General features: G+C 60.1%; 1 protein-coding gene across 1 annotated transcript in view; it reads left to right on the top strand.

Moving 5' to 3' along the window:
* naxd (NAD(P)HX dehydratase) overlaps positions 1–12,500 on the top strand; it is a 50,981-nt gene that overhangs the window by 21,804 nt on the left and 16,677 nt on the right. Inside the window, exons 2-5 of the mRNA XM_085999883.1 lie at positions 2,070–2,254; positions 3,360–3,510; positions 8,013–8,058; positions 10,993–11,081. Of these exons, the coding sequence (XP_085856009.1) occupies positions 2,070–2,254; positions 3,360–3,510; positions 8,013–8,058; positions 10,993–11,081 (471 nt within the window). The remainder of the gene's footprint in view (positions 1–2,069; positions 2,255–3,359; positions 3,511–8,012; positions 8,059–10,992; positions 11,082–12,500) is intronic.

The following is a 12,500-nucleotide window of genomic DNA, read 5'->3' as shown; positions in this document are numbered from 1 at the left end:
GAACGTAATATGATGTTGAATAATTTGAGTACCGCACCCTGCATCTCCATATTGCTGAACTTGAGCATTTCATTTTTGATGTTGTCTGGGCCACAGGCTTTCTTTAGGTGGAGAGATTTTGTTTTTGTGGCCAGTTCTTTCCATGTGATTGGGGAGTCTAGAGGGTTTTGGTTGTCTTTAATTGTTGCTTCTAATGTGTGGAGTTTTTCTGTGACCTGATGTTGACTTGGGTTTGTTTCGTTTATTGGGATGTCTTTGTAGAGGTTTTCAAAATGTGTTCTCCAGGTGTCGCCATCTTGGATTGGTAATGCTTGCAATTGTGTTGTACTCAGGTTATTCCACATTTCCCAGAATTGTTTTGGATTGGTGGAGTTTTCAATTTCTTCGAGTATTTTGTGGGTATAGTTTTGTGTTTTGTTCCTAATGGTGTGTTTATATCTTTTGAGGGTTTCATTGTATCTAGTACGTAGGTCCGGATTGTTTGGTTGGCGATGCTTTTGGTTTGATATTTTTCTCAGGTCTTTTCTGGCATTTTTGCATTCGTGGTCAAACCATTTCTTATTTTTATTTTGTCTTTTGTGACGCTTCCTCTTCTGTTTCACGAGGTCGGCTTTTACAGCTGCCTCATGGAAGATCATATTTATATCCTCTATGGCCATGTTTACACCATCTCTGGTGATCTCGTATGGGTTTTCTTTAAATTTTGATATTTTACTTGTGAGATCAGGTGACTTTAGTGCTGTGATGAATTTTTCTCCACTGTCTGGGGCCCATCTGTATGTCTGGTTTATTTTATGGAGCTTACTGGGTTCCTTTTTTGTGTCTGTAGTTTGGGCAGAAAGTTTAAGGTACATATTTATTTGGTTATGGTCTGAGAGGGGGGATTGCTGCCTGACAGTGAATGAGTTGATATCGCAGGGGTCCAGGTCAGTGATTGTATAGTCCACCACACTAGACCCAAGAGTTGAGGAGTATGTGAGTCTCCCTAGGGAGTCCCCTCTGAACCTACCGTTAACTATGTACAGGCCTAAGGCTCGGCAGAGTTGCACTACCTCCCTACCGCTTTTATTTATTTCACGATCAAGGTTGTTCCGATTTGCGATGGCTGGTGTGACATCTAAAGGGGTCTGGCCAAACACATGGTTGTTTCCCTGTGGGTCTATGAAGTCAGGTTCACAACCGGTCCTTGCATTTAGGTCCCCACATATTATCACCTTTCCTTGGGCCTGGAAATGGCTGATTTCCATGTGGAGAGTATCAAATAACTCCTCTTCGAAATATGGCGATTCTATTGGAGGTATGTAGATCGCACATAAGTAAACATCTTTTTTTGCTATTCCTATATTTTTATCTAGTTTTAGCCATACGTGTGATTTTCCCTGTTTTACCGGTGAGATGTGTTTGTCCAGTTCTCCCTTATACCACACCAATATTCCCCCGGAGGTTCTGCCCTTGCGTGTTTTAGTGTTCTTTACTGAGGGCACAATGATTTCATGGTACATTGGAGGACAGTGGGTCGGCACGTCCTTTTGGCACCATGTTTCTGTTAACACAATTATATCAATGTCTTTTATAGCTTTTAGGAATTCAGGGTCTGTACTCTCATCCCAAATGTTGAGGAGCGGAGGCCCTGGATATTCCAGCAGCTTATGTGGAAAGAACGCATTTATATAGTTCAAAGAAACGAAATAAAATGGACCTATTTTGTGGGATGAGTGTGGAAACACTATTTTCTATAATGCTAAATGATGATTTAGTATAAATTTCATGAGGCATGCACATATAGCTATCTAATAATAGTAATAATACTGATAAGATAACAATAATGTCTCTCTCTCTCTCTGTCTCTGGATTGTTATTTTCGGGTTTTGCTACTTTTCAGTCTCCGGGCAACGGGCGTGAGCGCAGATTTTGACGTCAGACGCTGAGGCTGTGATTGGCTGGCTGGGACCGGTCTCTGATTGGCTGGCTGGGGGCGGAGGCTGTGATTGGCTGGCTGGGACTGGTCTCTGATTGACTGGCTGGGGTGGAGGCTCTGATTGGCTGGCTGGATGTATCGCTGTAAACAGCTGGGGCCCAGCTGGAGAGGTAAAACCCGGAGAGCCGGAGCCCGGGGAGAGAGCGAGAGCGAGAGCCCGAGCCCGAGCCGAGGCTCGGGGCCTGGAGCCGGGCCGGGGATGGTGCGGGGGTCGCGGGGCCGCCCTCGTTGCTTTGGCCTCCGTGGCCGCCGCGCTCTGCCTCCTGCCGACTGAAGGTAGCGAGAGAGAGGGGAGACAGAGACAGAGAGAGAGAGGGGAGTCAGAGAGACCGCCCCGCAGGGTCACAGTCACTGCTGTAATCGGCACACAACAAGATCCTACAAACAGCAAAGTGATAAATGACCAGATCATCTGTTTTTGATGGTGTTGGTTGAGAGATAAATATTGGCCCCAGGGGAGAACTCCCCCCTGCTCTTTTTCGAAATAGTGGCCCAGGGATATTTTACATCCACCTGAGAGCAGACAGGGCCTTGGCTTAACGTTTCATCTGAAAGACGGCCCCTCCGACAGTGCGGCACTCCCTCAGTACTGCCCCTCCGACAGTGCGGCGCTCCTCAGTACTGCCCCTCCGACAGTGCGGCGCTCCCTCAGTACTGCCCCTCCGACAGTGCGGCGCTCCCTCAGTTACTGCCCCTCCGACAGTGCGGCGCTCCCTCAGTACTGCCCATCGACAGTGCGGCGCTCCCTCAGTACTGCCCCTCCGACAGTGCGGCGCTCCCTCAGTACTGCCCCTCCGACAGTGCGGCGCTCCCTCAGTACTGCCCCTCCGACAGTGCGGCGCTACCCTCAGTACTGCCCATCGACAGTGCGGCGCTCCCTCAGTACTGCCCCTCCGACAGTGCGGCGCTCCCTCAGTACTGCCCCTCCGACAGTGCGGCGCTCCCTCAGACTGCCCCTCCGACAGTGCGGCGCTCCCTCAGTACTGCCCCTCCGACAGTGCGGCGCTCCCTCAGTACTGCCCCTCCGACAGTGCGGCGCTCCCTCAGTACTGCCCCTCCGACAGTGTGGCGCTCCCTCAGTACTATCCCCTCCGACAGTGCGGCGCTCCCTCAGTACTGCCCCTCCGACAGTGCGGCGCTCCCTTTATACTGCACTAGGTGTGTCTGTCTGGATTTTATGCTCAAGTCTCTGGAGTGGGACTTGAATCCACAACCTTCTGACTCAGAGGCGAAAGTGCTGCCCACTGAGCCACGGCTGACACTTTCCCTTGTTTCTAGATTCAGTTGGAAAAGGCTAGTGAGCATTGGGAGTGTGTGTGTGTAAATGCTGCACCTTTTAGGTTATGTTACAGGTTATGTTGATTTTCTTCCTATGTTTCAGTTCTGTACAGAGCCTTTACATTTCACAGTCACAGGCCTGCGGGAAATATGGAACTGAACCTTCAGCTGGTCAGGAAAATTGTTCCCCCTTTAATTGCGGGGAAGCATAAAGGACAAGATGGAAAGATAGGGATCATCGGGGGATCCACTGAGTAAGTGCAGTGCAGGTCCAGTCACCATTACCTTCAGTATCTTGTCTCTTTGGAAGCTAATTTTTGTCTGTCACTGAAATCACTCGTGGCAGAAAACCGATGTCCCGGGACTTTGCGGACACGTCCCGGGCGGTTTGTGTGCGAGCCTCGGGGAAGCTCCGTCTGACAGTAAAAGCACCAAGCTGCATTTACACAGCATGATCAACATCAGCTAATGCCCCAAGTGATTCAGAAGAGAGAGGGAGGGAAGGAGAGAGACCGAGAGGGTCGGGGCAGGAGAGGGACCGGAAACAAACAAACAAACGGGCGAGGGACGGGGGTTTGAGAGACGGGGGCGGGGGACGGGAGTTTGAGGGATGGGGACGGGGGTTTGAGGGATGGGGACGGGGGTTTGAGGGATGGGGACGGGGGTGTGAGGGACGGGGGTGTGAGGGACGGGGGTGTGAGGGACGGGGACGGGGGTGTGAGGGACAGGGACGGGGGTGTGAGGGACGTGGGGGCGGGGGTGTGAGGGACGGGGGGACGGGGGTGTGAGGGACGGGGGGACGGGGGTGTGAGGGACGGGGGGACGGGGGTGTGAGGGACGGGGGGACGGGGGTGTGAGGGACGTGGGGGCGGGGGTGTGAGGGACGGGGGGGCGGGGGTGTGAGGGACGGGGGGGCGGGGGTGTGAGAGGCGGGGGTGTGAGAGGCGGGGGGCGGGGATGTGAGAGGCGGGGATGTGAGAGGCAGGGGGGCGGGGGTGTGAGAGGCGGGGGGCGGGGATGTGAGAGGCGGGGATGTGAGAGGCAGGGGGGCGGGGGTGTGAGAGGCGGGGGGGCGGGGGGTGTGAGAGGCGGGGGGGCGGGGGGTGTGAGAGGCGGGGGGGCGGGGGTGTGAGAGGCGGGGGGGCGGGGGTGTGAGAGGCGGGGGGGCGGGGGTGTGAGAGGCGGGGGACGGGGGCGTGAGAGGCGGGGGACGGGGGCGTGAGAGGCGCGGGACGGGGGCGTGAGAGGCGGGGGACGGGGGTGTGAGAGGCGGGGGTGTGAGAGGCGGGGGTGTGAGAGGCGGGGGACGGGAGTGTGAGAGGCGGGGGGCGGGAGTGAGAGAGGCGGGGGGCGGGGGTGTGAGAGGCGGGGGGGGCGGGGGTGTGGGATGCGGGGGGGCGGGGGGGCGTGAGAGGCGCGGGACGGGGGTGTGAGAGGCGGGGGGCGGGGGTGTGAGAGGCGGGGGGCGGGGGTGTGAGAGGCGGGGGTGTGAGAGGCGGGGGGCGGGGGTGTGAGAGGCGGGGGGGCGGGGGTGTGAGAGGCGGGGGGCGGGGGTGTGAGAGGCGGGGGGGCGGGGGTGTGAGAGGCGGGGGGGGCGGGGGTGTGAGAGGCGGGAGGCGGGGGTGTGAGGGGCGGGGGTGTGAGAGGCGGGGGGGCGGGGGTGTGAGAGGCGGGGGGCGGGGGTGTGAGAGGCGGGGGGCGGGAGTGTGAGGCGGGGGACGGGGGTGTGAGAGGCGGGGGGCGGGGGTGTGAGAGGCGGGGGGCGGGGGTGTGAGAGGCGGGGGGCGGGGGTGTGAGAGGCGGGGGGCGGGGGTGTGAGAGGCGGGGGACGGGGGGTGTGAGAGGCGGGGGTGTGAGGCGGGGGTGTGAGAGGCGGGGGGCGGGGGTGTGAGGGGCGGGGGTGTGAGGCGGGGGTGTGAGAGGCGGGGGACGGGAGTGTGAGAGGCGGGGGGCGGGAGTGAGAGAGGCGGGGGGCGGGGGTGTGGGATGCGGGGAGGCCGGGGGGCGTGAGAGGCGCGGGACGGGGGTGTGAGAGGCGGGGGGCCGGGGTGGGGGACGGGGGTGTGAGAGGCGGGGGGCCGGGGTGGGGGATGGGGGTGAGAGAGGCGGGGGCCGGGGCGGGGGTGTGAGAGGGGGGGGGGGGGGCGGGGGGGGGGGGTGGGGGGGCGGGGCGGGGGTGTGAGAGGCGGGGTGCGGGGGTGTGAGAGGCGGGTGCGGGGGGCGGGGTGTGAGAGGCGGGGGGCGGGGGTGTGAGAGGCGGGGTGCGGGGGGCGGGGGTGTGAGAGGCGGGGGGCGGGGGTGTGAGAGGCGGGGGGCGGGGGTGTGAGAGGCGGGGGGCGGGGGTGTGAGGCGGGGGGCGGGGGTGTGAGAGGCGGGGGGCGGGGGTGTGAGAGGCGGGGGGCGGGGGTGTGAGAGGCGGGGGACGGGCGTGTGAGAGACGGGGGGGTGAGAGGCGGGCGGGGGTGTGAGAGGCGGGGGGGTGAGAGGCGGGCGGGGGTGTGAGAGGCGGGGGGCGGTGGACGGGGGTGTGAGAGGCGGGGGTGAGAGAGGCGGGGACGAGAGACGGGGACTGGGGTGTAAGGGATGGGACGGGGGTGTAAGGGACGGGGCGGGGGGTGAGGGACGAGAGACGGGGGCGAGAGACAGGGACGGGGACGTGGGGGTGTGAGAGACGGGGTGCGGGGGGGTGAGAGGCGTGGGGCGGGGGGGCGGGGGTGTGAGAGGCGGGGGGCGTGAGAGGCGGGGGGCGGGGGTGTGAGAGGCGGGGGACGGGGATGTGAGAGGCGGGGGACGGGGGTGTGAGAGGCGGGGGACGGGGGTGTGAGGCGGGGGTGTGAGAGGCGGGGGGCGGGTGTGTGAGAGGCGGGGGGCGGGGGTGTGAGAGGCGGGGGGCGGGGGTGTGAGAGGCGGGGGACGGGGGTGTGAGGCAGGGGTGTGAGAGGCGGGGGGCGGGGGACGGGGGTGTGAGAGACGGGGGACGGGGGTGTGAGGCGGGGGCGGGGGTGTGAGAGGACGGGGACGGGGGTGTGAGAGGCGGGGGTGTGAGAGGCGGGGGTGTGAGAGGCGGAGGTGTGAGAGGCGGGGGACGGGGACGGTGGTGTGAGAGGCGGGGGTGTGAGAGGCGGGCGGGGGTGTGAGAGGCGGGCGGCGAGAGACGGGGACTGGGGTGTAAGGGATGGGACGGGGTGTAAGGGATGGGACGGGGTGTAAGGGACGGGACGGGGGTGTAAGGGACGGGGCGGGGGGTAAGGGACGGGGCGGGGGGTAAGGGACGGGGCGGGGGGTGAGGGACGAGAGACGGGGGCGAGAGACGGGGACGGGGGGGCGAGAGACGGGGGCGGGGGCGGGGGACGGGGGGCGGGGGACGGGGGGGGGCGGGGGACGGGGGGGCGAGGGACGGGGACGGGGGGGGCGAGGGACGGGGACGGGGGGGGCGAGGGACGGGGACGGGGGGGGCGAGAGACGGGGACGGGGGGGGACGGGGACGGGGGGGGCGAGGGACGGGGACGGGGGGGCGAGAGACGGGGACGGGGGGGGACGGGGACGGGGGGGGCGAGGGACGGGGGGGTGCGGGGGGCGAGGGACGGGGGGGCGAGGGACAGGGACGGGGGGGGCGAGGGACGGGGGGGCGCGAGGGACGGGGGGGCGGGGGACGGGGGGGGCGCGAGGGACGGGGGGGCGAGGGACGGGGACGAGGAGCCGGGGGACGGGGCCGGGGACGACCGGCGGGGGGGGGGGGCGGTGGCCAGGGACGACGGGGGGGGGGTGGCCAGGGACGACGGGGGTGGGGGGCGGGGACGACGGGGGTGGGGGGCGGGGACAACGGGGGGGGCCGCGAACGACGGGCGGTGGGGGGGCCGGGGACGACGTCGGCGGCGGGGGGTGGGGGGCAGGGAATGGGGGCGAGAGACGACGACGGGGGGGCGAGAGACGGGGCCGGGGACGGGGGGTGCGAGAGACGGGGACGGGGGAGGCGAGAGATGGGGATGGGGCGAGAGACAGGGACGGGGGGGGGGGGGCGAGAGACGGCGGGGGCGAGAGACAGGGACGGGGGGGGGGCGAGAGACGGCGAGAGACGGGGACGGGGGGGCGAGAGACGGGGATGGGGCGAGAGACAGGGACGGGGGGGCGAGAGACGGGATGGGGCGAGAGACAGGGACGGGGGGGCGAGAGACGGGGACGGGGGGGCGAGAGACGGGGCCGGGGACGGGGGGTGCGAGAGACGGGGACGGGGGAGGCGAGAGACAGGGACGGGGGGGGCGAGAGACGGGGACGGGGGGGCGAGAGACGGGGGGGGCGAGAGACGGGATGGGGCGAGAGACAGGGACGGGGGGGCGAGAGACGGGGACGGGGGGGCGGGGGACCGGGGGGGGCGGGGGAGGCGAGAGACGGGGACGGGGGGGGCGAGAGACCGGGATGGGACGAGAGACGGGGATGGGGGTGAGAGACGGGGATGGGGGTGAGAGACGGGGATGGGGGTGAGAGACGGGGGGGGGCCGAGAGACGGGGGCCACGGGAGGGAGAGAAGGGCTGTTGTGGGTGTATCAGGGATTGACTTAGACCAGCTTGCCGTCCACTCCCAACTTGCAATGTCTGCTCGGCATCACTTAATTGTATTTTCAATTTAAAAATACTCGCACAGAAAATAAAATTGTGGGTCAAATAAATATTAATTGGGGAAAATGAAATAGAGTTTGTCACTAAGTGCTGTGTTTCAATAAATTCTGACCAGTTTTGACATTTTCCTGGTTTCCAGGTATACAGGTGCACCGTACTTTGCAGCAATCGCAGGGCTTAAAGTGGTAGGTACTCGCCCGAGGTGGAAGAATGTTATTTATAGATGTATGTTTATAAAAACTCCTCACACTTTCCGCTGGGTTTATGTTCCTGGTGCACCTACACTTGCAGTTTACAGCAGCACGTCGGAGCGCAGCGATAGAACCGAGTGCTGGCTTTAACCGGTCTGGTGTTGCACGGTGAAGATACTCAGAGAAGAGGAAACAGTTTGTTGTCTTTGTGTTGCACTCGTTGTGTTGCGTCTGCTCACCGTGGAATCCAAATTAAAGAAAGACCTTTCATTTATTTTTTATTTTTATTTGTTTTTACGGGATGGGGGCGTCGCTGGCCTGGCCGGCATTTATTGCCCATCCCTAATTGCCCCTTGAGAAGGTGGTGGTGAGCCGCCTTGAACCGCTGCAGTCCGTGTGGTGAAGATGCTCCCACAGTGCTGTCAGGGAGGGAGTTCCAGGATTCTGACCCAATTTATACAGAGAAAGGGGCCCTAGAAGTTGTTAGATTCGTCAGGGAAGGGAAACTGCCACCGTACCCGGTCTGGGCCTGCACGTGACTCCAGTCCCACCCACACCAATTTAAATAAAGGAAACTACGATGGTATGAGGCACGAGTTGGGTAGGATTGATTGGGGAATGTTACTCAAAGGGTTGGCGGTGGATAGGCAATGGCAAACATTCAGAGATCACACCGATGAACTACAGAATTTGTTCATCCCTGTTTGGCATAAAAATAAAACAAAAAAGGTGACTCAACCATGGCTAACAAGGGAAATTAGGGATAGCATAAGATCCAAGGAGAGGACATATAAATTGGCCAGAAAAAGCAGTAAACCTGAGGATTGGGAGCAGTTTAGGATTCAGCAAAGGAGGACAAAGGGATTAATTAAGAAGGGGAAAATAGAGTATGAGAGTAAGCTTGCAGGGAACATAAAAACTGACTGTAAAAGCTTCTATAGATATGTGAAGAGAAAAAGATTGGTGAAGTCAAGCATAGGTCCCTTGCAGTCAGAATCAGGGGAATTTATAATGGGGAACAAAGAAATGGCAGACCAATTAAATACATACTTTGGTTCTGTCTTCACAAAGGAGGACACAAATAACCTCCCAGAGATGCCGGGGAACATAGGGTCTAATGAGAGGGAGGAACTGAATGAAATCAGTATTTGTAGGGAAATGGTATTGGGGAAATTGATGGGATTGAAGGCCGATAAATCCCCAGGGCCTGATAATCTACATCCTAGGGTACTTAAGGAAGTGGCCCTAGAAATAGTAGATGCATTGCTGGTCATCTTCCAAAATTCTATAGATTCTGGAACAGTTCCCATGGATTGGAGGGTAGCTAATGTTACCCCACTATTTAAAAACAGTGGTAGAGAGAAAACGTGGAATTATAGACCGGTAAGCCTGACATCGGTAGTGGGGAAAATGCTAGAGTCCATTATAAAAGATGTAATAGCAGAGCACTTAGAAAACAGTGACAGGATGGGACAAAGTCAATATGGATTTACAAAAGGTAAATCATGCTTGACTAATCTACTGGAATTTTTTAGGATGTAACTGGTAGAATAGATAAGGGAGAACCAGTGGATGTGGTGTATTTGGACTTTCAGAAGGCTTTCGATAAGGTCCCGCATAAGAGATTAGCGTGTAAAGTTAAGGCACATGGGATTGGGGGCAAGGTACTGACTTGGATAGAGAACTGGTTGGCAGACAGGAAGCAAAGAGTTGGAATAAACGGGTCTTTTTCCGAGTGGCAGGCAGTGACTGGTGGGGTACCGCAGGGATCGGTCCTAGGACCCCAGCTATTCACAATATATATTAATGATCCAGACGAGGGAACTAGATGTAATATCTCCAAGTTTGCAGACGACACAAAGCTGGGTGGGCGTGTGTGCTGTGAGGAGGATGCCGAGAAACTTCAGTATGATTTGGACAGGTTGGGTGATTGGGCAGATGCATGGCAGATGCAGTATAATGTGGATAAATGCGAGATTATCCACTTTGGTGGCAAAAACAGGAAGGCAGATTATTATCTGAATGGCAATAGATTGGGAGAAGGGGAAGTGCAACGAGACCTGGGTGTCCTTGTGCACCAGTCGCTGAAGGTAAGCGTGCAGGTGCAGCAGGCGGTGAAGAAGGCAAATGGTATGTTGGCCTTCGTAGCGAGAGAGTTCGAGTACAGGAACAAGGATGTCTTGCTGCAGTTTACAGGGCCTTGGTGAGACCACACCTTGAGTATTGTGTGCAGTTTTGGTCGCCTTATCTGAGGAAGGATGTTCTTGCCATGGAGGGAGTGCAGCGAAGATTCACCAGACTGATACCTGGGATGGCAGGAATGATGTATGAGGAGAGATTGGGTCGATTGGGCTTATACTCACTGGAGTTTAGAAGAATGAGAAGGGATCTCATTGAAACTTATATAATTCTGACAGGACTAGACAGACTAGATGCAGGAAGGATGTTCCCAATGGTCGGGGAGTCCAGAACCAGGGGTCACAGTCTAAGGATAAGGGGTAAGCCATTTAGGACAGAGATGAGGAGGAATTTCTTCACCCAGAGAGTGGTGAATCTGTGGAATTCTTTACCACAGAAGGCAGTAGAGGCCAATTCATTAAATATATTCAAGAAGGAGTTAGATATATTTCTTAAGGCTAAAGGGATCAAGCGATATGGGGAGAAAGCAGGGACAGGGTACTGAATTTGGATGATCAGCCATGATCTCATTGAATGGCGGAGCAGGCTCGAGGGGCCAAATGGCCTACTCCTGCTCCTATCTTCTGTGTTTCTATGTATGTTTCACACGGTTGGTTCTCCGAGCCCTCGGGGCAAGCAGGGCTGGGCAGTGAGTGTCTGAGTTGTGGTTACCTGTCCTACCGGATACAATAGGTGTCAGTGTGGGCGAGGTGTGTGTGTAACGTGTTAATCTTTGGTTTGTCTTTGCAGGGTGCGGACCTCTCTCACGTGTTCTGCACTAAAGATGCCGCTCCAGTTATTAAATCCTACAGCCCAGATATCATTGTTCATCCCGTCCTGTAAGTTCACTTTGCCAGGTCGGGGAGTCCAGCCCTGTGCAACCGGTAGAGCACGGTACCGAGTTAGCACGACGCAGATTACAGGGCGAGACGATAGAAGGGTTTAAAATGATGGAAGGACAGGGCAGGGTGGATAGAAGCCGACTGTTCCCAGTAGTTGAGGGTCTAGATCGAGGGGCCACAGATACAAGAACAAATGTCAGAGATTTAGGACAGAGGGCTGCAGAAACCCCTTCACACACAGAGAGTTGGGAGGCTGTGGATTCACCCCCTGGGTTAGTGGTTGAGGCAGAAACTGTGTCAACATTCGAGATTAGGTTGGAGAGGGGGAGGAAGGGATGGGGCACAGGGTGGGTCAATGTGATTATTTGCTCGTGTCGAGTGTAAATGCCGATACGGACTTGATGGGCCGAATGGCATGTTTCTGGGGGATGGGGGCACGGAGGCTGTTTGGGGGCGGGGGGGGAGGCGGGTTCGGGGTGGGGGGGTGCTGGGTGCAGGGGGGGGTGGGTGTTGGGTTTGGGGGGCGGGTGCTGGGGTGGGGGGAGGCGGGTGCGGGGGGCTGGGTTCGGGGTGGAGGGTCGGGTGCTGGGTGGGGGGGGTTCGGGGTGGGGGGAGGCGGGTGCTGGGTGGGGGGGGTTCGGGGTGGGGGGAGGCGGGTGCCGGGTGGGGGGGTTCGGGGTGCCGGGTGGGGGGGGTCGGGGTGGGGGGGTTCGGGGTGCCGGGTGGGGGGGGTCGGGGTGGGGGGTTCGGGGTGCCGGGTGGGGGGGGTGTCGGGGTGGGGGGTTCGGGGTGCCGGGTGGGGGGGCGGGTGTGGGGTGCTGGGTTCGGGGTGGGGAGGTCGGGTGCGGGGCGCTGGGTTCGGGGTGGAGGGTCGGGTGCTGGGTGGGGGGGTTCGGGGTGGGGGGAGGCGGGTGCTGGGTGGGGGGGTTCGGGGTGGGGGGAGGCGGGTGCTGGGTGGGGGGGTTCGGGGTGGGTGGAGGGTCGGGTGCTGGGTGGGGGGGTTCGGGGTGGGGGAGGCGGGTGCTGGGTGGGGGGGGTCGGGGTGGGTGGGGGGGTTCGGGGTGGGGGGAGGCGGGTGCTGGGTGGGGGGAGGCGGGTGCTGGGTGGGGGGGTTCGGGGTGGGGGGAGGCGGGTGCTGGGTGGGGGGGTTCGGGGTGGGGGAGGCGGGTGCTGGGTGGGGGGGTTCGGGGTGGGGGGGGTGCTGGGTTTGGGGTGGGGGGGCGGGTGTTTACGGAGCGGTTACTGATTTCTCGCCCCTGCTCATTCTGCCGACAGCCAGCGAGACCCGGGACCAGGAGCTCGCGTTTGGCAAATGTTGGTTCCAAACCAGCGACCAACTCGCTGAGGCGGATTTGTGAACCGATGGATCCGGCGTTGAGCAGCGTGCTCGGCAACTGTGGGGGTTTCGGATGGAGC

The sequence above is a fragment of the Somniosus microcephalus genome, chromosome 10, assembly GCF_052327205.1.
Source record: "Somniosus microcephalus isolate GS21.2 chromosome 10, FLI_Smic_1.0, whole genome shotgun sequence".
In the NCBI taxonomy this organism is placed as follows: domain Eukaryota; kingdom Metazoa; phylum Chordata; class Chondrichthyes; order Squaliformes; family Somniosidae; genus Somniosus; species Somniosus microcephalus.
The sequence above is the reverse complement of the archived record's forward strand: the minus strand, read 5'-3'. Positions and strand labels throughout refer to the sequence as shown.